This window comes from Heterocephalus glaber, unplaced genomic scaffold, assembly GCF_053883595.1.
Source record: "Heterocephalus glaber isolate CG9 unplaced genomic scaffold, H.glaber_assembly_v1.0 deba00001447, whole genome shotgun sequence".
Taxonomy (NCBI): Eukaryota; Metazoa; Chordata; class Mammalia; order Rodentia; family Bathyergidae; genus Heterocephalus; species Heterocephalus glaber.
In genome coordinates, this window is record NW_028258299.1 from 466,788 (window position 1) to 489,180 (window position 22,393).

General features: G+C 61.7%; 2 protein-coding genes across 8 annotated transcripts; one reads left to right on the forward strand and one right to left on the reverse strand.

Moving 5' to 3' along the window:
* The first annotated feature begins 978 nt into the window (after nt 1-978).
* LOC101709814 (ATPase family AAA domain-containing protein 3A) lies at nt 979-16,725 on the forward strand. 7 transcript variants are annotated; one of them, XR_002388996.2, is made up of 17 exons: nt 979-1,296; nt 4,852-4,928; nt 5,393-5,494; nt 5,696-5,755; nt 6,300-6,369; nt 6,995-7,160; nt 7,358-7,427; nt 8,925-9,080; nt 9,328-9,384; nt 9,551-9,676; nt 9,778-9,902; nt 10,316-10,367; nt 10,668-10,738; nt 11,378-11,545; nt 12,561-12,669; nt 15,324-15,402; nt 16,206-16,725. XR_002388996.2 is itself a non-coding variant. In XM_087214342.1 (17 exons), the coding sequence occupies exons 1-17, from the start codon at nt 1,092-1,094 to the stop codon at nt 16,249-16,251; spliced, it is 1,743 nt and encodes a 580-aa protein (XP_087070468.1). In that variant the 5' UTR covers nt 979-1,091; the 3' UTR covers nt 16,252-16,725. The 7 variants fall into 7 exon arrangements, 3 of the variants coding, with proteins under 3 accessions (XP_087070468.1, XP_004863901.2, XP_021099022.2); XR_015452424.1 differs by having other exon boundaries at nt 11,378-11,492; XM_087214342.1 differs by having other exon boundaries at nt 15,320-15,402.
* Nucleotides 16,726-16,975: 250 nt separating this feature from the next.
* Tmem240 (transmembrane protein 240) lies at nt 16,976-22,217 on the reverse strand. The gene is made up of 4 exons (XM_004863842.3): nt 21,634-22,217; nt 21,267-21,373; nt 17,536-17,744; nt 16,976-17,465 (listed from the first exon to the last, which is right to left on the reverse strand). Exons 1-4 carry the CDS (start codon nt 21,688-21,690, stop codon nt 17,317-17,319), a joined length of 522 nt encoding a protein of 173 aa, XP_004863899.1. The 5' UTR covers nt 21,691-22,217; the 3' UTR covers nt 16,976-17,316.
* Nucleotides 22,218-22,393: the final 176 nt, after the last annotated feature.

Genomic DNA, 22,393 nt, shown 5'->3' on the forward strand with positions numbered 1-22,393 from the left:
CCTGCCCAGCAGAGTTCGATTCCCAGTACCAAAAAGAAAAAAAAAGAAAGCCTGGGACTGAGACGCAGCCTTTGCCGATTTGGACTCTGGGTTCCCATGTGGCGCCTGCCTGCCATCCGCCTGGTCTGGCTGCCTCCTGCGGGTCCAGCCTGCCTATGTCCCCGAAGCAGGCTCGTGGCCTCGTAGGTTCGCAAAGAAAAGGCTCCTAGGGCTGGGGATTTAGCTCAGTGGCACCGCGCCTGCCTCGCAAGCGCAAGGTCCTGAGTTCGATCCCCGGTACAAAAAAAGAGAAGGATCCTCGCGAAGGCTTTAGGAGATTGCTCCCCTTTTCCATATTCTGGGCTTGTAATGCAAAGGCCCGCTCAGCCAAGAGCCTCTGCGTTCCGGTGACCCCTATGCGGCACGTGTTGTGGGGGGCTGGTTTTCAGGCCCGCCCTCCATCCGACTGGCGTTCAGATGCTTGGCCTGGGACCCGCTGCTTCCCACTCGCCGCCAGCGCAGTACGGCTCTTGGGTCCATACCGCGCTTAGTTCTGCGGGCCGCGGGGTCACGGTGGGGCCGGCAGGAGGTCCCACGGCGCCCATCTCGCGGGGTCAGGGTCCTACTCTCCACCCGGGGTACTCGCGCCCAGACCAGTGTAGGTGAGGTCAGCCCCAAACCGGCCTCCTCCTTTCTGGTCCAGAACTCACCGGGGCGGCGTCCCGAAGCCTAGAGCCCCTAGGCTACTACAGCTCCGCGAGCTGCACTGGCACGCATAGCAACCGGACGCAACGCCATTGCTAAGCGAAATCGACGTTGCCCAGGGCGCAGGAATAATTTTGCCCCTGGTTGGCCCCGGTAACCGGGCACCCGCCTTTCCGTAGGGCCCGCTCGGCAGACGCCCCAAAGACGCTGATGGCGTCACTGTCCTCGGGGCCAATCCCAGAGCTTCACGCGGCGTGGCCCTCACGCGCTTCCGTTGCCCGGAAGGAAGGGGGTGTGTGTCGCGTCTGCGCAGTGGCCCTGGTCGACGGTTCGCCGCGCGTGGCTGCTGCTCCAAACAGCACGAGTTTCCTGGAGTGGGCTTCCGTGGCGCGCGGGGCTCACGGGCTATGTCTTGGCTCTTTGGTATCAACAAAGGCCCCAAGGGCGAAGGCACGGGCCCCCCCTTGGCCTTGCCGCCCATGCCACCTGGGGCTGAGGGAGGCGGCGACCGCGGCGCGGGAGACCGGCCGGCGCCCAAGGACAAATGGAGCAACTTTGACCCGACAGGCCTGGAACGCGCGGCCAAGGCGGCGCGCGAGCTGGAGCACTCGCGTGAGTGTGGCGGGGTGGGTTGGAGCGCCTCCGCGGGTCGAGGGACTGAGTGGCGGTCGGCAGCCCTGCTCTGCAGGTGACAGATTGGCCGGGGAGTCGACAGGCCAGGGCCATCTTGCGTGCTGGGGGTTCAGGTCGGGTCACCTTCTTGCATTTTTTAGCTGTCGCGAGCGCAGCAGATGAGGCCGGTGCAGAGGGCGTTTCGGAGGTGCGGGCTCCGGTACCACGCCGGGCCGGGTCTTCAGTTACTGCCAAACCTAGGGGTCACCTGCTCCTGCCGCGTCCACGTGGGGCAGGCCAAGGCATGGCCGAGTCGGGAGATCCCTGTGTGTGGTTGCTGGTAGCAAATTTACGTTGAGCAGTGGAGGCGTATTTGAGTCATTTGGTTTTAACGAGAATATAGTAGGGTTTACGTTTACTACCGGAAAACAGTAGCCTTTAGGTGGGTGGGTGGGTGGGTGGGGCGCATCTGTAAAGCCACGGGCTGGATGGTGCTGGGCTAGGCTGATGACTGCCCTGACCCAGGGGTCAGTACCAGGTGTCAGCAGTGCGTGGACTGTGACTAAGCCCAGGTCTCTTCCCCAGCCTTCCTTTTTCCTGTGAGTATCAAGATATACTGTAGTTTTAAGTGCTTAAGAGTCTGGAGTGTAGAATGTACTTAGTTAATACTGATTGAAACAATACAGTGTATCTTGAACTTTTGTTTAGACAGGAGCTCTCTTTCAAAGGAAGATCCCCTTAAGGAAACCTTGGTGTGAAGCAGGGAAGGACAGGACCTGGTGCTTGGTATCTCAGTCCTCTGTCCTTACTCCGGAGGCTGTAAGAACATCTTGGGTAATAGTAATAGTCTGCAGCTGGCTGGCTCTCAGATCCCCCGAGGGACATTCAGGGACTACATGTCTCCACCTCCAAAACACAGGGTCTCACTTACATCCTGAGGCTGGCTTTGGACTCACTATGTACCCCAGGCTGGCCTCCGACTCAATGCGCTCCTTCAGCCTCAGTCTTCCGAGTGCTGAGATTACAGAGCGTGCCACCATGCCAGGCAAATAATTAATTTTTTAAAACAGGACTTGCTACATAGTCCAGGCTGGCTTCAAACCTTCTACACTGCCCCAGACTCCCAAGTATATGGATTATAGGTGGGCATCATCACATCCGGGTTACATGTCTTTTGAGGCTGGGCTATGTTTACGGCGGAGGTGCTGGGACTGAGCCCAGGGCCTTTGCACTATGATGTATCCCTAGCCCATTTTTTATTTCTTATTTTGAGACATGGTCCAAGTTACCCTGGCTGGGCTTGAATTTGCAGTCCTTTTAGGATTACAGGTGTGCACTGCCACGCCTGACCAATAGACAATTTTAATGATTAGATTAGAATGGGAAACAGTGGGTGGGCTTCAGGCAACTCAGATAACAGCAGAGCTGTGGACTAAGATCCTGTTGCACGACACTTTTCTTCACTTTCTCTAGGTTTTTGCCCTTTGACCTTGCCCAGCCGAATGTGGTGGTGCACACCTGTGATCCCAGCAAAGCGGAGGCAGGAGGATTGCCACAAGTTTGAGACCCTCTCCACTTTTATTCCTGCCCCCCTCCCTAGCTTCCCGATCGTTGGGGTTTCTCCTGGTCTTCCTATCTCAAACCTTCCCAGGCTGACTCATGCCTGTCTGCCTGACAGCCCCTCTGCAACCTTGTCCTCTCGGGATGCTTCTGTTTCCAGAGGCTCCTCCATGCCCAGACATATCCTTGCAGCAGCTACAGTTTGGTCAGTGTGTTGTTGGACCCCCGTTCCCTTTTCCAAGACAGTGGAACCTGTCCTCAGCAGCCCTCCTCACAGTCTGACCACCTTCTCTGCCAGCCTGGTGCTGCTTTGTTCCCAGGGTCTTCCAGACCCTTTTGTGGACCCCTCCTGAGAAGCTAGAGCAGCACCCTGGGTCTGTGAGAGTGCTGTCCCAGTAGTGAGTGCCCAGCTCCTGGGCTGGGATGGTCTCAGGGGTGAGTTATCAGTGGTCAGCTAGATCACAGCTTTCGACTCTGGGAGGGCATATGGGCACCAGGCTTGGACTGAAGATTACCTGCTTTCTGTGATTTCAGTCTCCCAGGAAAACTAAGTATCGCAGTCTCAGGGAGGAAGAGGCCTTGAAGTTAACAGCCTGCCAAAGGTCACATTAAAAGTACACAGGGCCAAAAAAAAAAGCCAGGCTTGGTGGTGCACACCTGTAATCCTTGCTCTTGGGAGGGTAAGGCAGGAGGATTGCTAGGAGTTTGAGACCAGCCTGGATTACATAATGAGTTAAAGGCCAGCCTGAACTGGGTATCCAGACCCTGTCTCAAAAAAAAAAAAAGAAAGTACACAGGGCAGCTGGGATTTGGCCCCAGCTTTGTTGGACTGTGACACCCTTGATCCTGTCTAAAACAGCCTGGGAGCTATTGCCCCTCCACCCCTCCCTGGGGGCTCTGAAGGTCTGTGTGGTGAGTGTGGCAGCCTTGTTGTTGATGGCTTTGCCTTCTGAGTGCGTATGGAGCCCTAACTTGCGTTGTCAGCTCCAGTCCACAGCAAGTCGCTGTGGTTCCTTCTGACCCTGAGGCCTTCAGAAAGCAAAGCCAGTGGTGGGGACAAGAGTGAGGCAGGGACATTGTGACGTCAGGGCTGGGCTCCTGGGTGATGCCACCCTTCCCATGTTTTTGTGCACTGGAAGGTTTTTGTGATATAATACTAGGAATGGAAAGTTGTTGCTAGAACAGTTTGAGACCTGAAGCTGAGGCCTCTTCAGCTAGGAGAGTGTTGGAGTCAGGTTTTGCTTCAGGCATCTGCATGCTGACAGGTATCAGTTCTGCACTGTGGAAGAACACAGAACATGTTCGTAATGTGTGTGTATTTATAATCCCAGGTGCACTGGCTTATGTCTGGTTTAATTTGCACTTAACTCTCTCCTTTATTTATTTTTTGCAGTACTGGGGACCGAACCCACAGCCTCATACATGCTGTATGACTTAGATTCGTTCCCAGCCCGTTTTTGGGTCTTCTAAGTTGACCAGGCTGGCCTTGAACTTTATGGTTGTCCTGCCTCAGCCTCCTGAGTAGCTGGGATTGCAGGCGTCTGCTATGGTGCTGGCTTTCTTTAAATATCATCCATCCCTTTTGCTGCCTGCTTGTGCTTGATAGCAGACCAGTGATGATGGATGTGGGAGCTGAAGAAAAATGTGTGTTAACATGAACGATGAAGTCCCTCCAGCCAAAGCCCCACTTGGTGTCTAGTTGGGAAACACCATTGCGACCCTGCTCTGTGCTGCTGGGTATGGGGGCCTCCCAAGGCCCCTCCCCACAATGGGATGGCCCCTGGGGTGAGACCACGCCCCAGCTGGGGTCTCTGTTGGGGGTGGGGCATTCATTCACAGGAATCTGGTGGGGCTGGGGCAGTGTCGGGCTGCTCTGAGGTGGAGCTGAGGCTGGTTTCTCCGAAAGCCCTGAGGAAATCCCTGAGCAGAGCGGGTAGCTGCTTGCCGCCCTGGGGAGACCTGGTGTCCTGACACCCTCTCTCCTGTGCCCCGCAGGACACGCCAAAGAGGCACTGAGTCTGGCACAGATGCAGGAGCAGACGCTGCAGCTGGAGCAACAGTCCAAGCTCAAGGTGAGCCACAGGGGGATGCACAGGACAGTGGCCAAGCCCGGGTGCCACATTCGCAACAGACTGGCACTGGATATGGGGCCTCCTGCAGCAGAGCAGAGCTCCCGGTGGGCTGGGTGATGGTGGAGGGCTCTGGTCTTCCTAGGGTGGGGATCTTTCTTGGGTTCCTACCTCGCTTTTCTGTGCCAGTCTGACTCTCCAAGCCAGAGCAGGTCGTGCCCTCTGCCCTTGGCAGTGGCCACTGCCCCTTGGCACAGTCTGTCCTGTGTGGTCCTGCTTTTGCTTCTGCCTCTACCTGGAGTCGGGTCCTTTCAGTGTGAGCCTTGGTTTGGCCCAGCTTGGTGTGGGGTTGGTCCAGGCTGATTTCCAGAAATGCCTCCACCCTGCCTGGGCCTGCTTCGAAGCCTGGATGGGCCGTGGGGATGTGGGTGGAGGGAGCCTCAGCAACAGAGTGGCGTGTTCCACAGGAGTACGAGGCTGCCGTGGAGCAGCTGAAGAGCGAGCAGATCCGAGTGCAGGCTGAGGAGAGGAGGAAGACCCTGAGCGAGGAGACGCGGCAGCACCAGGCGGTACGGGTGCAGGTGGCCGAGTGTGGGGCTGGGGGCTGAACCTTTGTTGCTGAGCAGGATCTCCCAGGGATTGGGTTTAGATAGTGCCCAGAGCCCCCAGCAGATCCTGGGGGGGGCGCCCCATTGAGGGGGTCTGGACTTGGCTTCTGACCATCCAGAGGCTGCTCCGGCTGGGATCACCACTGCTCTTGTCTTCCCTAGAGGGCCCAGTACCAGGACAAACTGTCCCGGCAGCGCTACGATGACCAGCTGAAGCAGCAGGTGAGGGGGGCTGTGGGCCTGGGCCTGGGCGGACCCATGGGTCTCTTTGCTGCTGTCCCAGGAAGCCGTGGACAGAGGGCCACCCGGCATGTTCTGAGGCATGCACTGCCTTCAGCCCTTCTGACAGTTCTCAGCGCTGACAACTGCCCAGGCACCTGGTTGACCAGCAAGGGCAGTGGCTACTGAGGCAGCCCAGTCCCAAGGCTGGGTGCCCCCGCTGTTAGGCCCAGCCTCAGTCCTGAGTCCATGGGGTTCCAGATGGAGCCGCTAAACTCAGCTGAAGGGCTGGGCAGTGGCGCTTGCAGGTCCCTGCGCCGGCCACACGGTGATGCTGCTGTGGAGCTGCATCTACTCGGGTGGGTCCTGAGCCGGTACTGGGCAGGAGTCGGACACCTGCATCAGAGTGGAGGTGGCAGGCCCTTTGGGTCCCCAAGAAAGTTGGGGTCCCTCAGGGGAGTAGATTCCCCAGCGGAGGGCAGCTGTGACCCTTTTGCGTGGTGTTGATTTTCTGATTTTAGTTTTCCCTTTCTCTGTGGCTTCGCAGCAACTTCTCAATGAGGAGAATTTACGGAAGCAGGAGGAGTCTGTGCAGAAGCAGGAGGCCATGCGGCAAGGTAGGCTTGGGCCAGTGGGGCCCCTGGCCGGATAGGGCTGGGGGGGACCTCAGGCGCCAAGGCTGGGGGCCGCTCTCACCAGTGCTCCCTCTGCAGCCCCAGTCCTGCGCAAGGGGCATTTACACCCTGCCTAGACTCAGTTACAGACTACCGCTGTCAGCGCCACGTGTGCTCAGTCCCCTGGACAGGATGAGAGCTCCTGGAGCCCTGTGTTTGTGGCGGTGTTAGTTGCACTTTGTGGTGGCAGGGGTTTATCCTTTGGTGTTTGCAGTTAGTGGTAATAGGGCTTCAGCCCGTCAGTGTGTCCGTGGCTTTTCTCTATTTCAATGTAAGTGGGTTTCTTTTGCAATTTTCTATATTTTTTGATTCTTTAAACATTATCCTGAAGGGCTGGCAGGCTGGAGGTGTGGTTCGAGGGTGGGTAGAACCCTTGCTGGGCATGCACAAGGCCCGGGGTTCATCCCCAGCAGCCCCAAACCGTGATCCTGAGAAGGGCTGTCCAGGCCCAGGGCCGGTTCCTGGGTCCTCTCCACAGACCTGTGCAGCCCTCGGTCTGCGTGCATGTGACTGCAGCATGGACAGGCTGGTGGGCTGACCGAGCTCTGTCCCTGCCTCCTCTGGGCAGCCACTGTGGAGCGGGAGATGGAACTGCGGCACAGGAATGAGATGCTGCGTGTGGAGGCGGAGGCGCGGGCCCGGGCCAAGGCAGAGAGGGAGAATGCAGACATCATCCGTGAGCAGATCCGCCTGAAGGCCGCAGAGCACCGCCAGACCATCCTGGAGTCCATCAGGTGAGGCGCCTGTCACTCAGCCCGAGGGCCCGGTGCTGGCTGCTGGCTGCCCTGGCTGGCTGCGACGACAGCTCTGGGCAGCACTGGGGCCGCTGCCTGTCTCAGCAGCTCCTTCCTACGTGTGCCGGCCCTTGGGCGCCCCTCCAGTGTGTGCGCGGGTCCCTGGTGCCTCAGTCGCGCGGCTTCTTTCCCTGCAGGACCGCTGGCACCCTGTTTGGTGAAGGATTCCGTGCCTTTGTGACCGACTGGGACAAAGTGACAGCCACGGTATGCACCCTGTCCCGAGCACGGCCTGGGGGCCTCCTGGCTGCGCCTCCACCCTGTGCTCTGCTGGCCCGGTGAGGGGCCCGCATGCTGCCCTGCCCCCTCCTGTGTCCCTGCCCCGCACTGGCCGACTCAGGCGCTCGGGTGCCTGGGTGCCTGGGCCAGTCCTGCGTTGGAGCCCATGCTGTGTGACTGTGACTTCTAAAGTGAAGAGGTTTGTTTACTCCTGACACTGGTGCCGGAGGTCCAGGTGGCCGTCACTGTGTCTTGGCTGTGTCACCGCACAGAGGGAGCAGAGCATGTGCGGCAGGGCCCTCGAACAGGGCCTCCGTGTGCCCCGTGCTCCCTTGTGGGACCAGGGCTCTGCACCACAGGCTGTGTGAACAAGAGCCCGAGTGCCATCCCAGATCCTGGGAGCCACCTGGGCCCTGCCTCTGCTGGGGCTCTGGGGGCGAGCCACGACCTGTCGGGGCCTGAGCTGCCTCAGTGGCCCGTGTTCAGGCGGCCAGAAGACAGACTGGGAGGGGAGTGCACATCAGCATCCCGGGAGGGCTGGCGAGGACCTTCTGCCCTGGCTTCATCGTGGCAGGCCCGCTGTCTCGGGACAGGAGCGGCCTGGTGGGGACTCCAGGAGGGGTGGCCACATCGCTCATGGCTGTCGTCCATACCCGCTGGGCAGTGAGAGGCCAGCAGCCTCATGAACGTGACCACGTCCTCACAGCATGGCTGCTGCCAGCACCGAGATGCCCTTCCTTTCCCCACTTTTTTTTCAGTTTTACTTTTTGATACTGGGTACTGAAATACTGAGCTATATCCCCAGCCCTTCTCTTTTTTGGAGATGGGGTGTTTTTTTCTTCTTTTGAGAGAGGGTCTTGCTATGTAGTTCAAGCTGGTCTCAAACTCATTATGCTCATTATGTAGTCTGGGCCAGCCTTGAACTCAAAGTAATCCTCCTGCCTCAGCCTCCCGAGTGCTGGGATTACAGGCGTGCCCCCGTGCCCCACCATGCCGGCTGTATCTTTTTCTTCCTCTCCTCTTCCTCATTATTACTGTTGTTATTAATTGTGGTGTGGGTTGAACACTGGCCTTTACCAGGTTGGAGCTGTGCACTGCGTGGCACCTCCAGCCCTGTAGGTGCTTCCTTCCTCCCATAAGGTGAGGGAATGCTCGGTGCACCGACTGAGCAGCTGTGGAAAGGAATTAGTGCTGGGCCGGGGATTTAGCTTAGTGGTTTTGCCGCCTGCTGCATAAGCGCAAGGACCCCTGGTACCAAAAAAAAAACTTAGTGCTGGGGAGCCAGCCTTTCTTTGCAGGGATGAATTAATTTCTTGGGAGAGGAGAGCGGGGAGCAGGTGTGGCCTGTGGGATATCCAGCTGTAGGGTTCCTGCTGGGAGTTGCAGTGTGCTCCCCAACCGCCATTGCAGGAAAGCAGAAATGCGCAGGCTGCCCCCGGCTGGGTGAATGTGGTAGCTCACCAGCCGTCGCCTCTGTCTGGCCAGGTGGCAGGGCTGACGCTGTTGGCCGTCGGGGTCTACTCTGCCAAGAACGCCACTGCCGTTGCTGGCCGGTACATTGAGGCCCGGCTAGGGACCCCGTCGCTGGTGCGGGAGACTTCTCGCATCTCGGTGCTGGAGGCGCTGAGGCACCCTGTGCAGGTACCTGGGCAGACTTCGTCCTCAGCCTTCCCGCCACATGGGGAGGGAGCGCTTGTGTCTTCCTTTCCTGTCTACCTGAGGCCGCCTGTACCCTTGTCCTGTTGGCGGTGGCTCGCTCCCAGCTGCCTTGCTGCCCTGATGGCCTGTTGTCCACACAGACACCCATCTCCCAGTGGGCCCGTGTCCTGGGTGGGAGACAGCAGGTTCCTTGCTCCTGTGCCCAGCTGAACCCGCTGGTACCCCTCAGGTCAGCAGGCGGCTGCTCAGCAGGCCCCAGGATGCACTGGAAGGAGTCATTCTCAGTGTGAGTCTGGGGACACCCGGGGCCAGGGTGGATGGCAGAGCCCAGGTGCTGGGGCTCCCAGCCCTTGGTTGGTGGCTTTTGGTGCCTGAAACCCAGTCCAGGCTAGCAGGGAGTGAGCTGCTCTTAGGGTACACGTGGGTGTCCTCAACTGTGCCTGCCCTGGCAGCCCAGCCTGGAGGCGCGGGTGCGGGACATCGCCATAGCGACAAGGAACACCAAGAAGAACAGGAGTCTGTACCAGAACCTTCTGATGTACGGACCTCCCGGAACCGGCAAAACGCTGTTCGCCAAGGTGAGGGCCGGGCAGTGCCGGGATGAGGTGCAGTGGGGTAATGGGCTCTGTGCAGCACAAGGGCTGTGCAGCGTCAATGGAGACATTGCTGCCCCACCTAGAAACTGGCGCTGCACTCTGGCATGGACTACGCCATCATGACTGGCGGGGACGTGGCGCCCATGGGGCGGGAGGGAGTGACCGCCATGCACAAGGTCTTCGACTGGGCCAACAGCAGCAGGCGAGGGTGAGCCCCACCCCCCCCAGCACGCAGCCCCTGCCCCCACCAGTCTGCAGTGGGGGGTGGGGGGCTGGGCCCAGCGGGCTGCTCCTCCCCGTGTGCACGCTCGTGTGTGCACAGCTTCAGAACTGAGCTGAACTTGGCTGGGGAGTTGGGGCCCCTAGGCAGGGTGTCCCCACATGCGCCCAGCCATCCCTCACTTTGCCACATTCTTGGATGACCCCTTACCATGTCCTCTGCCAGGGGCCCCTGAGCCCTGCTGACTCTCCCTTAGGGCGGCTGAGGGCAGAGCCGGCCTGGGCCCTGGAGGCAGGGTTGCTGCTCTCTCCGCACCTGTGGGGCTTCTCACCAGGCACCAGCCTGGGCAGCTCCAGGACCCGGGGTGGTGCTCAGTGTGCCTCGCTGCCCCTCATTCACAGCCTCCTGCTCTTCGTGGATGAAGCAGACGCCTTCCTAAGGAAGCGGGCGACTGTGAGTATCCGAGATGTGGAGGCTGCTGCTTAGCTCTCTCTAGCTGTGGGCCTCTTTTTTTGTTTTTGTTTTTTTGGTACTTGGGATCGAATTCAGGTCTTTGCACTTGCAAGGCAGGCAGCAGAAGCACTGAGTTAAATCCCTGCCCCTAGCTTTGGGTTTTGTTGCTGACCTGGGGGCTTCCTGGTACCTGCACACCTGTGGGGCTGAGCCAGCTCGAAGCTCCCTTTGGCCTTGAGTCTGTGTGGTTCCTGACCCTGCTGCTCCTGCGGGAGGTTGATGTGGGCCTTCTCCCGGCAGGAGAAGATCAGCGAAGACCTCAGGGCGACCCTGAACGCCTTCCTGCACAGAACGGGCCAGCACAGCAGCAAGTGAGGGCACCCGCCGCTGCCAGGCACCCCTGGGGCTGCCCCAGAGCCCACGCCCCAACGCCCCAGTCCTGTCCCTGGGCCACGCATCCCCAGGGCAGGGCCTGCCCGGCCTTCCCACACTGCAGGGTGTGGCTCTGCAAGCCACACTGCCACTGCCATTCATGCCAGGGCCTGGGTGGCGGCCATCTGCCCCGGACACCAGGTCTGGCTGGGCCCTGCTCAGTGGGTGAGTGAGCTTGGGCAAGAGCAGAACTTGGGCCATTGCATCGTGTTGAGCCTGGGACGTACACAGGGACCTGCAGTAGGTGCTGAGATCTCCTGCAGTTTTCTAGGCTAAATGCTGCCAACATAGCCGGGCGTGGTGGTGCACGGCTGTAATCCCAGCACTTGGGAGGCTGAGGCAGGAGGACTGCGAGTTGGAAGGTAGCCGAGTTGGAAGGTAGCTGTGGGATGTGAGACCCTGTCTTGAGCCTTCGGGCTCGGGCATGGGTGGGTGTGGTCAGTGGCCTGGCACTTGCCTAGCGTGTAGAGCCCCACATTGTGTCCCCAGCCCCACAGGAGAAGGCAGAGGGAGGGCTGTTTTAGAAAGTGTCCCTGGGGGCCGTGGAGGGGCATCCTGCAGTGGCGCCTGTTGCGCAGGTTCATGCTGGTGCTGGCCAGCAACCAGCCTGAGCAGTTCGACTGGGCCATCAACGACCGCATCGATGAGATGGTCTGCTTCGGCCTGCCGCTGCGCGAGGAGCGCGAGCGCCTGGTGAGGATGTATTTCGACAAGCATGTCCTTGAGCCAGCCACGGGAGGGAAGCAGTAAGTGTCGGGGCCTGGCGCCCCGCTGCCACCCCGTGTCACGCTGTCTTGGGCCCCGACCCGCTCGCACCTTTGCCTGTCCCCCACCCAGCTGTCACAGGCCCCCGAGGACAGCTGCTGCCCTGTCCACCTGCCCACCACAAGTTCTGACCTGGCCGTTACGCCAGGCCCTGGTGCCAGCTTCTAGGGGTGATGGCCGACCCCACTGTCCACTGCTGCCCACTGCAGGCACGCTACTGCCCAGGAGCTGCAGGGGCCCTGGCCCCTGCAGGATGATGGGCAGAGCCCGGGTCCAATTCGTCACCATTTTCAGGCCCAGCTCCATGCTCTCCTGTGTCCTGACCTACTCCCTCCTGGTGCCTCTCTCTCTCCCAGTACTAGGCACAGAACCCAGGGCCTTTGCACTGAGATATATTTCCAGCTCTCTTTATTTATTTACTTACTTGTTTGTTTGTTTGTTACTTGGGTCGAAGTCAGGACCTTGCACTTGCGAGGCAGGTGGCGGAACCACTGAGCTAAATCCCCGGCCCTGCAGAGCCTCTCTTGTAATTTTATATTTTGAGTCAGGGTCTCACTAAGTCACTAAGTTGGCCAGGCTGGGTTCCAACTTGTGATCCTCCTGTCTGAGCCTCCCAGAGTGCTACAATGACAGATGCGTGTCACCAGCCCAGGTCCTGTTACCCTCTTTGTTCGGAAAAGGCCATGGCTGCTCTGCCCTGTCCAGGGTGCACTTCTCTTCCTGAGTCGAGTGGCCTTTGTCCGCATCACTGCTAGAGACTAGGGACCTGGGACCCTTGGTCGCCTCTTTTTCTTACCTGGAGATCTCGCCCAAGTAGTTGGCCCTGCATCTCGGGCTGAGCCGTTAACCGGGCTGCCGGGCATGCGCGTGGGGCGAGGTGAGGGGCTCCAGGCGCAGGGCGAGGCTGCAGGCGGTATTCAGGATGGCAGGCTGGGCTCCCAGCACAGCTTGGCCGGCCTGCCTTCCGGCTGGGCAACACTCGCATTCTCCCGGCAGGCGTCTGAAGCTGGCTGAGTTTGACTACGGGAAGAAGTGCTCGGAGGTGGCCCAGCTGACGGAGGGCCTGTCGGGCCGGGAGATCGCCCAGCTGGCCGTGGCATGGCAGGTGAGTCTGGGCCATCGCACGGGCTGTGAGGGTCCTGGTGGCCGCCAGTGCAGGCGCAGCCCCGCGTGCCAGGCTCAGGGCAGATGTGCGGGGCTCCCCCAGGGCCCGGGGCCCTCCACCATGTGGGACACGCTCGCCACAGAGCGGAGTCCCGGGAGGCCACACCCCGGGGCAGGCAAGGCTCCCTCATCCCCAGTGGGTAAGGCACAAGGCCAGTTTGTCCCGAGCCCTGCTCTTCTTCCCGGGCGTCCCGGGTCAGGGAAGCCGGCCTGCAGGAGGGCTAGGTGCTCCAGCGAGTTTTGTTTCATCAGGTGGGGTCTGCAGCCACACCCTGAGGTCCTGCCATGGCCTGGCCACAGAGGCCCAACCTCGCTGTTCAGTGTGAGAGTGGGTTATTAACTGGCTGTGTCTACTCGGGTTTGAACAGCGTAGACCGGAAACATGAGCAGGGTGCAGGGGCTGGGTTTGTTGCTGTCAAACCGCATCCTTGGGGCCTTCCGAGGACTCTGCTCTGTCTCTGCAACTGGCAGCGAAGCACGGGAGCAGGAAGTTTGGCCAAGTAACAGCTTCAATGACCAGTCCATGTTCTCCTGGTGCTGGCAGTTGTGCCCAGGCCCATGCCCGGCTGGCAGGGTCCTCTTTGCCAGGCCTCAGGGTGGGTGGAGGGAGTGAACCTCACCATCTCAGTGTCGCTGCTGCCTGTCCACAGCAACCTCTGGGGTGCCAGGGCTTTCACGGTTAAGGGTCAGGAAGGCTCCTGCCGTTCAGCTAGCCCTCTCCACAGGCCAGTCACCAGTCTGAGTGCATGCACGCGGGAGAGCTGGGACCGCAGAGGCAGCAGGGCCCTGCTGGGTCCCGTCTCTGAGGTTACGGCGGGTGTGGAGCTTGGGGATGCTCTCCTGCTGCAGCAGCGCACAGCCAGGTGCGGTGGTTGCCCCACCCACTTGCGGGACGGACGCCCAGTGGCCCGTGTGGCCCGGCCCCAGCCTGCAGCTCCCTCCCAGTGGATCCTGTTCCTGAGCTCTGTCCCACCTTGGGCCGCCTAAGGGGACATACTGGCCTTTCCTAAGCTTTGCCGCCTTGACTGTCTTTATGTGCCATTTAGCACATACACAGTCATGCAGCCACTGCCTCAGGCACAGCTGGGACTGTCCCCTCCCCTGTCCTCCTGTGACCTGCCTCTGGGTCCCTCAGGATGGGCGTGCAGGGCCCTTCTGACCTTGGGCGGGGCCACACGCCCTGCCTGCAGCCCGTCACTCCCGTGACAGTGCCAGTGGAGCTGTTTTCAGGTGTGTGCACCAGGGAGGGATTGCAGGGCTGGGGAACCGTGCTGCTTCTCCAGCAGCCATACAGCTTCCAATCCCAGCCTGCACAGGTTCTGGTTCCCCTCAGGGCCATCTACCCTACTCGTTGCTTTTCTGGTCACAGCCTTAGTCTTGACGGCTGTGAGGCGGTTCCAGCTGCTTGGACCTGCATCTCCCTCTCTGTGAGGCCTCATCTCTGCCCAGTGCTGCACGTCCCTGGACAGATGCCTACTCAAAGCGTCTTTTCCCCCTGTTCTGGGGTCTAAACTGGGAGAGCACTGAGCTGTAGCTCCATCCCTTTATATTTCATTCTGTTGAGATAGGCTGGGTCCTTTTTTTTTTTTTTGGTACCGGGGATCGAACACAGGACCTTGCTCTTGCGAGGCAGGCGGTGGAACCTCTGAGCTACATCCCTGGTCCTGGGCTGGATTGGATCTTGCTAAGTTGCTCAGGCTGGCCTCGAACTTGTGCTTCAGCCTCCCGAGTGCTGAGGTGCAGGCATGAGCCGCCAGCTCAGGTCTCTACGAACTTCTCTCTCTCTTGCTTGCTTTGTGGTGCTGGGGGTTGAGCCCACACAGGCTGCAGGGCAAGTGCGGCGCCTCCCAGCTCAACATCTGGATCTTTTGGGTGTGGAGTGGGGCCGTACACGCAGAATCCTGTCGTCTGAGAGCAGTGCTTGTCTCCTTCCTTCTTCATCCGGGTGACCTGGATCTCTCTTGCTGAGCTCTCGGCGGGGCTGGGCGCCATGCTGGGCAGTGGCGGAGTGGGGTCCCTGTCTGGCTGCAGACCTGGGGCGCCGGCCGTGGTCTCACTGGAGAGCATGTGCTCGCCAGGGCTTGGGATATGAGGCTCTGCCGCCGCTGAGGAAATTCTCTGTTCCTGGTGTGGCGTCGGCAGCCTTTGCTGCATGCTGGGCTCCCCGTGGATGCAGCGTGCACTGAGGGTTCCCCTGCGCCCTGCAGGTCCCGCCCGACGTGGGCCCGGTCCTTTCCCTTCGGCCACCTCTCGTGGCTGAGGGCTGTTGGTCTGTGGTTTTCTCAGTCTTCGGTGGGAATGAGTTAGGACGTACCCTTTCCTCTGGTGCTTGGGAAGAGCTTGAGGGTTGCACTGATTCTCAGTGAAATTCCCCAGCTAAGTAAGGCATCAGGCTCTGGGCTCACCTTTAAACTTTTTCACGTCTTTAACACTGTTTATTCCTTTGTTTATTCACTGATCTATTTTTGAGGCAGTCTCACTATGTGCCCAGGCTGGCCTTGAACCTCTGGGCACAAGTGATCCTCCTGCCGCAGCCTCTGGGGTAGTTGGGACTTAGGCTAAACTTAACTTTTTATTTGTTTTGTTTTGAGACAGGAACTCGCTGTGTAGCCCAGGCTGGCCTTGCACTTGTAGTGATCCTCCTGCCTCAGCCTCCTGAGTGGTGGGACTACAGGTGTGCTCTACTATACCTGACTTAATTTTTTTTTGTATTGGTAATCGAACCCAGGACCTTGCCCTTGTGAGGCAGGCGCGGTGCCACTGAGCTAAATCCCTGGCCCTAACCTTAATTTTTTGATGACTTTAGATTCAAAGAAGAGTTGCAAGGCTGGCATGGAGGTGCCCTGGGCCCCCCAGTCTGGGTGTCACACACAGCAGGTGTCCTGCCACTGCTGGGGCCGCCTCTGGCTGGCCTGGCCCAGGTGCCGCCCAGGAAGGACCCTGCCCTGCCCCTCTGCTGCTCATGCCTCCCCTGTCTTCTCTCCTGTCGCCGCCTGCCTCCCCCAGGCCCTGGCCCTCCCTGAGCTGCTGTCTGGCCCCAGGGCCCGGGTCTATTGGAGTTGGGCCTTGGACTCGGCCTGCTTCTCCCCGGGGACTTGCTCACCAGAGGGGATGCCCAAGGTCCTCACAGGCTCTGTCGAGAGGGTGCCCGTGTGGTTTCTGTGGGTGCTCTGGCCTCCCCTCTGCACCCAGGAACCCCTGGCCCATGCAGACTCTGCTGGCTGGGCCCCGAGTGTTGTCCAAGGAGCACCGAGGCCTGGGTGGGCAGCCTGTCTTTGGGGGACTTGGGTCTGAGCGGCAGAAGCCCTGGCTCCACCCTGAGCCCTCAGCTGGGTGCAGCCTGCGGTGTGTGGCTTGGACTCGTGTGGCCCAGTGCCTGTCTTGCCCCAGGAGCTGCCTGGCTCTGCAGCGGGTAGAGGGTCAGCTGCGGAGGGCAGGGCTGTGCACCAAGCCCATATCGAGCGGCTCTCTCCCCAGGCCATGGCGTATGCCTCTGAAGATGGGGTCCTCACCGAGGCCATGATGGATGCCCGTGTCCAGGATGCTGTCCAGCAGCACCAGCAGAAGATGCAGTGGCTGAAGGTGGAGGGACCCACAGTGACCGTGCCAGGCCCCCCTGACACTTGACCAGCAGCCCCTCCTGCCAGGGCTGTGCGGATTCCCAAGGCCAGCAGTGGGCAGTGGCGCAGTGGGGCTCCCCATCCCCACCCTCCCTCTGTGGGTGCTGCTGGGAGGAGCAGGCCCTCCTTGTGCCTGGGACACTAGCCCAGGCAGGGTGGTGGTGGCGTGCTGTGGCCTTGGTCTGCGGTCTGACCTGGGTGAAGGGCCCCCACTGCCCATCTGGCCTGGCTGGACACTGCCCGGCCCACACACAGTTGTGCCAGTGAGCCCGGCCCAGGGGCAGCGGTGCCGCGTGCGCAGTGACCTGCTGCCTGGCTGGGACTGCAGCGGAGCCTTTTTACCCAAAATCAAATAAAACTCTTTGACGTACCCCTTGCCCACGTCTCAGGACTGATGCGAGAAGTGGAGTGCGAGCCTGTCAGCCCTGGGGTCAGAGGTGACTCAAGGGCCGGAGACTGCAGCTTTCTGGAGAATCTACTGGCCTGGCGGGGTGGGCTTCAGCACGGTGCTGGGATTCCGGGCCCCACAGCCGTGCACACCCTGTGCACCTGCCCCTGAGCGCAGACGGCGGCCCACGCCTCCCTCCCCTCCAGACCCTGAGGGACGGACAGATGGACAGACACCACTTCACAGGAAGCTGACGGCAGCCTTCAATCAGATGCGGCCCAGGCAGGCACGGCCCTGCCCTGGCCTGTCCCCCCAGGGCCCAACCGGTGGCCCAGCACCTCCAGGGCGAGAGAGCCAGGCCCCTGTGCCAAGGCTGGCAGCCGTCCCACCCCGCCCACCCGACCCCTTTATAAAAAGAAGAGGAGACAGCACCTTCTGCTGGACATGCCCGGCAGCCACAGCCCGGCTGGCCCCAGTCTGGGACACCCTGGCCCCGAGGCCGCAGTCCCGTCCTGCCTGCTGGGTGTCCACGAGCTCCCTTGTTCATCCGCACAGCGGCCCCGGGAGTCCTGTGCACGGCTCACAGGTGCCGTGGGCTGGGGTGGCCGTTGTGGTAGAGTTTCTGCTTCACGTGCACCATGTTCCCCGTGGCCTCCTCGAAGGGCCTGTGCGGCCGCCGGCCCAGCTCTCGCAGGCTACACAGCTTGGGCAGCCAGGTCCACGAGCCATCTGTGGGGGACAGGGTGGTCAGCTGCCGGGTGGGCGGGGCGCCCCGCGGCTGGTGCAGCTGAGCACTCACCGTAGCGCCGGCCGGCCCTCCAGGCACGCACGGCGCAGTGCAGGACGCCGTCCATCCACACCAGGAACCAGCTGATGCAGAAGCCCAGCAGCAGCCCCAGCATGAGGTCTATCTCCTGCTTGGTCACATTGTCCGTCACAAAGTAGTTCTCGGACGCGTCCACCACCGACTGGTCCCCGTCGTACGGGATCACATAGTGGATGTGGTGCCTGTGGGCGGCAGGGTGGGTGGCACCTCTCTGCCCACCCTGGACAGGTCCCCAGGGCACCTCGGGGCTCAGGAGCGGGCTCCACTTGTGCGAGAGAGCCTGGAGCCTGGGCCCAGGGCCAGTGCCCACCAATGCCCAGGCCACCAGCCCTGCCTGGCCCCCGCCTGCCACTGAGCTGTCCACACTGCAGCACGTCCGCCTGGGCCTCTGGCCTCACTTTGTGCCCCCGAGCCCCTGCTGTGCCAGAGGCCCTGGCCCGTCCCCCTGGGCTGACAGACCATGTGTCTCCTGGCCCTTGCTGCACCTGGGATGGACAAGGCCTCAGAGGTCCAGGGCCACGTTGAGCAGGTCCTGGGCCCTCTCCTTGGTCCAGGCATCCACCATGGCTCTCTCTGGTCTCCCAGGGCCTCAGCCTGCCTCAGCCTCCCATCTGGTGGCTCTCCAGGTGCAGGCCACCAGCACATTCAAGGCCCTGGTCGGCCTTCCGTGGCCCCATAGCTCCCTCAATGTCCACAGCTGGCCAGGCATCTCCCCCGAGAGGGTGGCCCCTGGTGCAGTGGTCCACATGTCAGCAGACCTGGACGCCTGGCTGGCAGGAGGGGTGCTGCCGGCTGTGGGTGCCCGGGCCATGCTCCAGCCATCCTGTCCTCTCCCCAGCAGGGCAAGGCGTGTAGGGCTCTCCTGCCAGGCAGCCCCTCTTCTGGCCACCTCCTTGCTGTGCCCACGCCTGCTCCAAGCTCCAGCTGCCTGCGTCTGCACGTGGGATCCACAGACACCTCTCATGCGTGCTGAAAATAGCTCCGCTCCCCAAAGCTGCTTCTCCCTCTTCCCTGTGTGGGGAGCTGTGGCACCTACGCCCCTCACTGAGAGGCTGCGCCCAAAATGAAAGTCCCAGGTGGGCCCTCACTGCTGCCTTGGTGATGTCCTGGGCCCAGCACAGGCCACACGGACACCTTGGGGTCCTTGAGCCCAAGTCCAAGCCAGCAGGGCAGGGAAGAGGGGCCCCTGCCTTGGCACTCCAGCCCTCCCAGGGCCCTGCATAGCATGGCAGGCTTGGCGCGTGGGGCTTCGGCTGCCAGCCATGGCCAGGATCTGAGGACAGACTATGACCGACACCTGGCAGCTGCTACTTACCTGGTCGTGAGTTCATCAGTAGTGATCATCCATCGTTATGACAGAAAGAATATATGTTTGCTGTTGTTGGGTTCCCCGAGATGGTCTCCCTGTGCTGTCCAGACTGGCCTTGCACTCGCTGTGTAGCTCAGGCCAGCCTTGACCTTGCAATACTCTGGCCCCTCACGGGCCTGCACTCCCACCCCGCTTGATGGAAAACTCGATTATCACACGGCTGTGGCTGCACCAGCCCCAGGAGAGGAAGGGCTTCCTGACTCAGTGGTCCCAAGAGCCGCAGCGCTGGCTGAGCTGGACTCCCAACAGGGCCGGGACCGCCCACAACACCCCTGGCCACCACAGGGACCCCAGGTCCAACCCCAAGGCAGCCGCCCCAGGCAGCTGTAAGGCGAGGCCACCCCACCCGTTCTCCTCTCGTCGTCTGGGTCAAAGGTCATGACCTGTGCACACCTCACTGGCCGGTCACTGCAGTACTCCTCCCTGACCCTGGCCTCCTCCTAACCCATGTCTGGCCCCTGGGGCTGGCTAGGGGCTCAGGTCTTCCAGATAAAAGTAGGATGTGCTATGTGCACACGCATGTCTGGTGGGGACATAGACGTGTCCTACCTATGCGCACATACCACACGTGTCCACCCGAGGCCTGATGCATGTGTATACACGCCAGCCACATGCACAGGACACAGCATGTATACAGTGGACACGGGCCCAGGGCCCACATCCATGCACTGCACACGCTCCCAGCACGAGCATGGCCTGTGTCACACATGGATGCACATTCTCAGCCCTGTGCACAGCCAGCCTCGCTGAGGTTGAGTCATGTGCATGTATGTGTGTGCATGGAATGGATGCTGCCAGCTGACGTGCGTCCTTCAGCATCAGTTTACAAACAAATCCTCCATACACAGCTCCAAGTGTAGGCATGTAAAAGGCACACGCATGTGCACACTGCACACGTGGGTGCACGAGTAGCCTGCTGTGGCAATGTGTGCACGCAGTGCATTCACAGACACCCCACGTGCAAACCTGTGATGCTGCGGGGCATCCGCACGGCGACACTCCCACTGCCTGCACACTGCGCTGGCTGCTGGCCTACACACGCCCTTCGCACACACATGTATGTTGCCAATATACAAGTCCGTATGGTGAAACTCCATATGAGAAATGTGCACGAAGCACACACATGTAGACACACACGCAGGAGCCCTGGAGCAGGTGCTGCTCTCTGCGTCCCTGCACACACAGGCAGCTCAGCTCAGCCCCACTCCACAGGTGCTTTTCTATGCGGGTCACATGCTCAGTGCGTACTCACACCTGTGCACACACACTCTGCCCAGGTGACCCTTCAGTGTGCTACCATGGGCAGCCCACGCGTGTCAAGTGTGTGCCTAACATTCGGGGGGCTGAGTGTAGGCCCAGAGCGTGCCCACCTGCTGGGAGGGCACTGAGGCTATGGGCCGGGGCACAGACTGCACTGGGCTGGGGATGAGTGGCCTCCCCGAGGACGCCTGCTGCACCCAGCATGTGAGGGCACACACCCTCACCGCTCTAGCGCCTGCATTCTAGAACACACATGTGCAGCACAGGCATGTGACACACCTAGGAGACATGCAGCTGCCCTGACGCCCGCAAACCTGCGTCCCTTCATGCGCACAGAGCCTGAAGCCGCAGCGCCGGGGTGGGGATGAGGGCCTCGTTCTGGGGCTCGGGCCTCCCTGCCTCGCTCTGTGACCTTGGGCGCGTCTGTCCACTTCCTCGCCCGTCCAGCAGGGACAACGGCCAAGGCAGAGCCACACTAGCGGGCCTCAGGCTGCACGAGGGCCTCTGTGGGCTGAGTGCATGCCTGTGAGCGTGGGGTGTGTTCGCACATGTCTCTGCACAGACGGTACACACATGCGCGGCTCATGAGAAGATGTTTATTTCGTACATGGACGTACAGACATGCATGGCCAGGGAGACAGGAGATCCTCGGTGGGTGTGGCGGGGTGTGCTGTGACCTTGAACAAGCCAGCCCCACTCCTGCCTGGGATCCTCCTCTACTCTAGGGTCTGCCCGGTGCCCTCCAGGTAGGGCCCGCCCACGCCCGTGACCAGGACCTGCCCGCCAGGGCCCACAGCACCGACCGTGGCACAGGAGCCCCACAGCCTCTGCTGCCCCAGGCCTGGCCCTACCAGGGCTGGGCCTTCTGGTGATCGCCTGGGCTGCTGCCTTCAGGCCTCCAGGCTGGGGCCAGGGCCCCTTCTCTGAAGTCTTGGCGTCCTGACTCGGCAGGCCTCCCGTCCCAGGAGACACCCCTCCCCCAGCGCCGGGCCCCAGGCGCCGGGTAGCCTGGTCTGCGCAGCCCGCCGCTCATGTGTGATCACGCGTGTCGTGCCCAGCGCCGGGGCGCACTCACCGGCCACAGTTGCAGTGGCAGACGCGGTCTTCGCCCCGCAGGTGCGGGAGGATGTAGTTGTGGAAGCGGTCCAGCAGCGCGTTCATGTCCATCAAACACGCGATGGCCTAGAAGAGCCCATGACCGGTCAGGGGGAGAGGGCCGGGGCAGAGAGGGCCAGGGAGGGGGCGCGGGGCACCGGGGAGGGGAGCACCAAGCAGGCCGCGCGGGCAGGGATGAGGATCGGGCAGGGATCGCGGGCTCCCGGAGGGACCCGGGAGGACCAAGCAGGCCGCACGGGGCGGTAAACAAGGCGCCGGCGGAGGGGGAGGCGCGCGCGCGCAGGCGGCGAAAACAGGGGGCGCGCGCGGGAAGCCCCTCCGCTCACCATCACGATCGACGCCCCCAGAACCATGAAGATCATGGTGTTCGCGCTCATGGACATCGGGCGGGGCCGGGCCGGGCCGGAGCGCCGCCCCCCGGCCCCGGCGCCCCCCCGGCCCCGGCCCGATGCTGAGCCCCGGCCGCCTCCGCGGAGGTCAGCACGCGCAACGCCACAGCCCCGGCCCGGAGCAGGCTGGGGAACGGCCGGGGGCGGGCACGGGCGCTCGCTCGGGGTCGCTGCCGCTGGTCCTGCTGCTCCGCCCTCCGTGCGCCGGGATCCAGCTCCGACCCGGCTCCGCTCGGCCTCGGTGTCTTCCTCCTCCCCCGCCCTGCGCCGCCAGCCTCCGCCTCCGGGAGGGGCCTCGCCACCGCCCCGCCCCGCGCCGGCGGGGTCCTCCCGCTCCTCCTCCGCTCCCGGCTAGGCGTGCGCAGGCAGCGGCTCTCCTTCCACCAGGATGCGTGCCCACCGACCAGGCAGTCCACCCAGCGGCTTGGCCAGAGGCGGCCAAGGGCAGGCGCAGGGCTGGGGTCGGGGTGCAGAGGCCCGAGCCTGCCGGGAGTCGGCCCACCGTGTGGAAGGCGCTGTCTCCAACGTCCGCGGGACTGAGGTCAGGCGGCCCGGCCCCGCCGCTCATGGGGACGGAGGACCCTGCAGCCAGCACAGGGGCCCGCCAAGCTGGCCCTCAGCGTCCCCGGAAGCTCTTCCGCCTCCGGTACCTCGGGACACCGCGAGGGTCAGCGAGGGGCCTGACACCGAGGGCCAG

Excerpts from the sequence above, each read along its gene's own strand:
- LOC101709814 (XM_004863844.3), top strand. The coding sequence starts at position 1,092 with ATGTCTTGGCTCTTTGGTATCAACAAAGGCCCCAAGGGCGAAGGCACG. Across the intron at positions 5,756-6,299 it reads ATGACCAGCTGAAGCAGCAG|CAACTTCTCAATGAGGAGAA; the intron begins GTGAGGGGGGCT and ends GTGGCTTCGCAG. Across the intron at positions 9,677-9,777 it reads GCAAAACGCTGTTCGCCAAG|AAACTGGCGCTGCACTCTGG; the intron begins GTGAGGGCCGGG and ends TGCCCCACCTAG.
- Tmem240 (XM_004863842.3), bottom strand. The coding sequence starts at position 21,690 with ATGTCCATGAGCGCGAACACCATGATCTTCATGGTTCTGGGGGCGTCG. Across the intron at positions 17,745-21,266 it reads TGCCACTGCAACTGTGGCCG|GCACCACATCCACTATGTGA; the intron begins GTGAGTGCGCCC and ends TGCCGCCCACAG. Across the intron at positions 17,466-17,535 it reads GAGGGCCGGCCGGCGCTACG|ATGGCTCGTGGACCTGGCTG; the intron begins GTGAGTGCTCAG and ends TGTCCCCCACAG.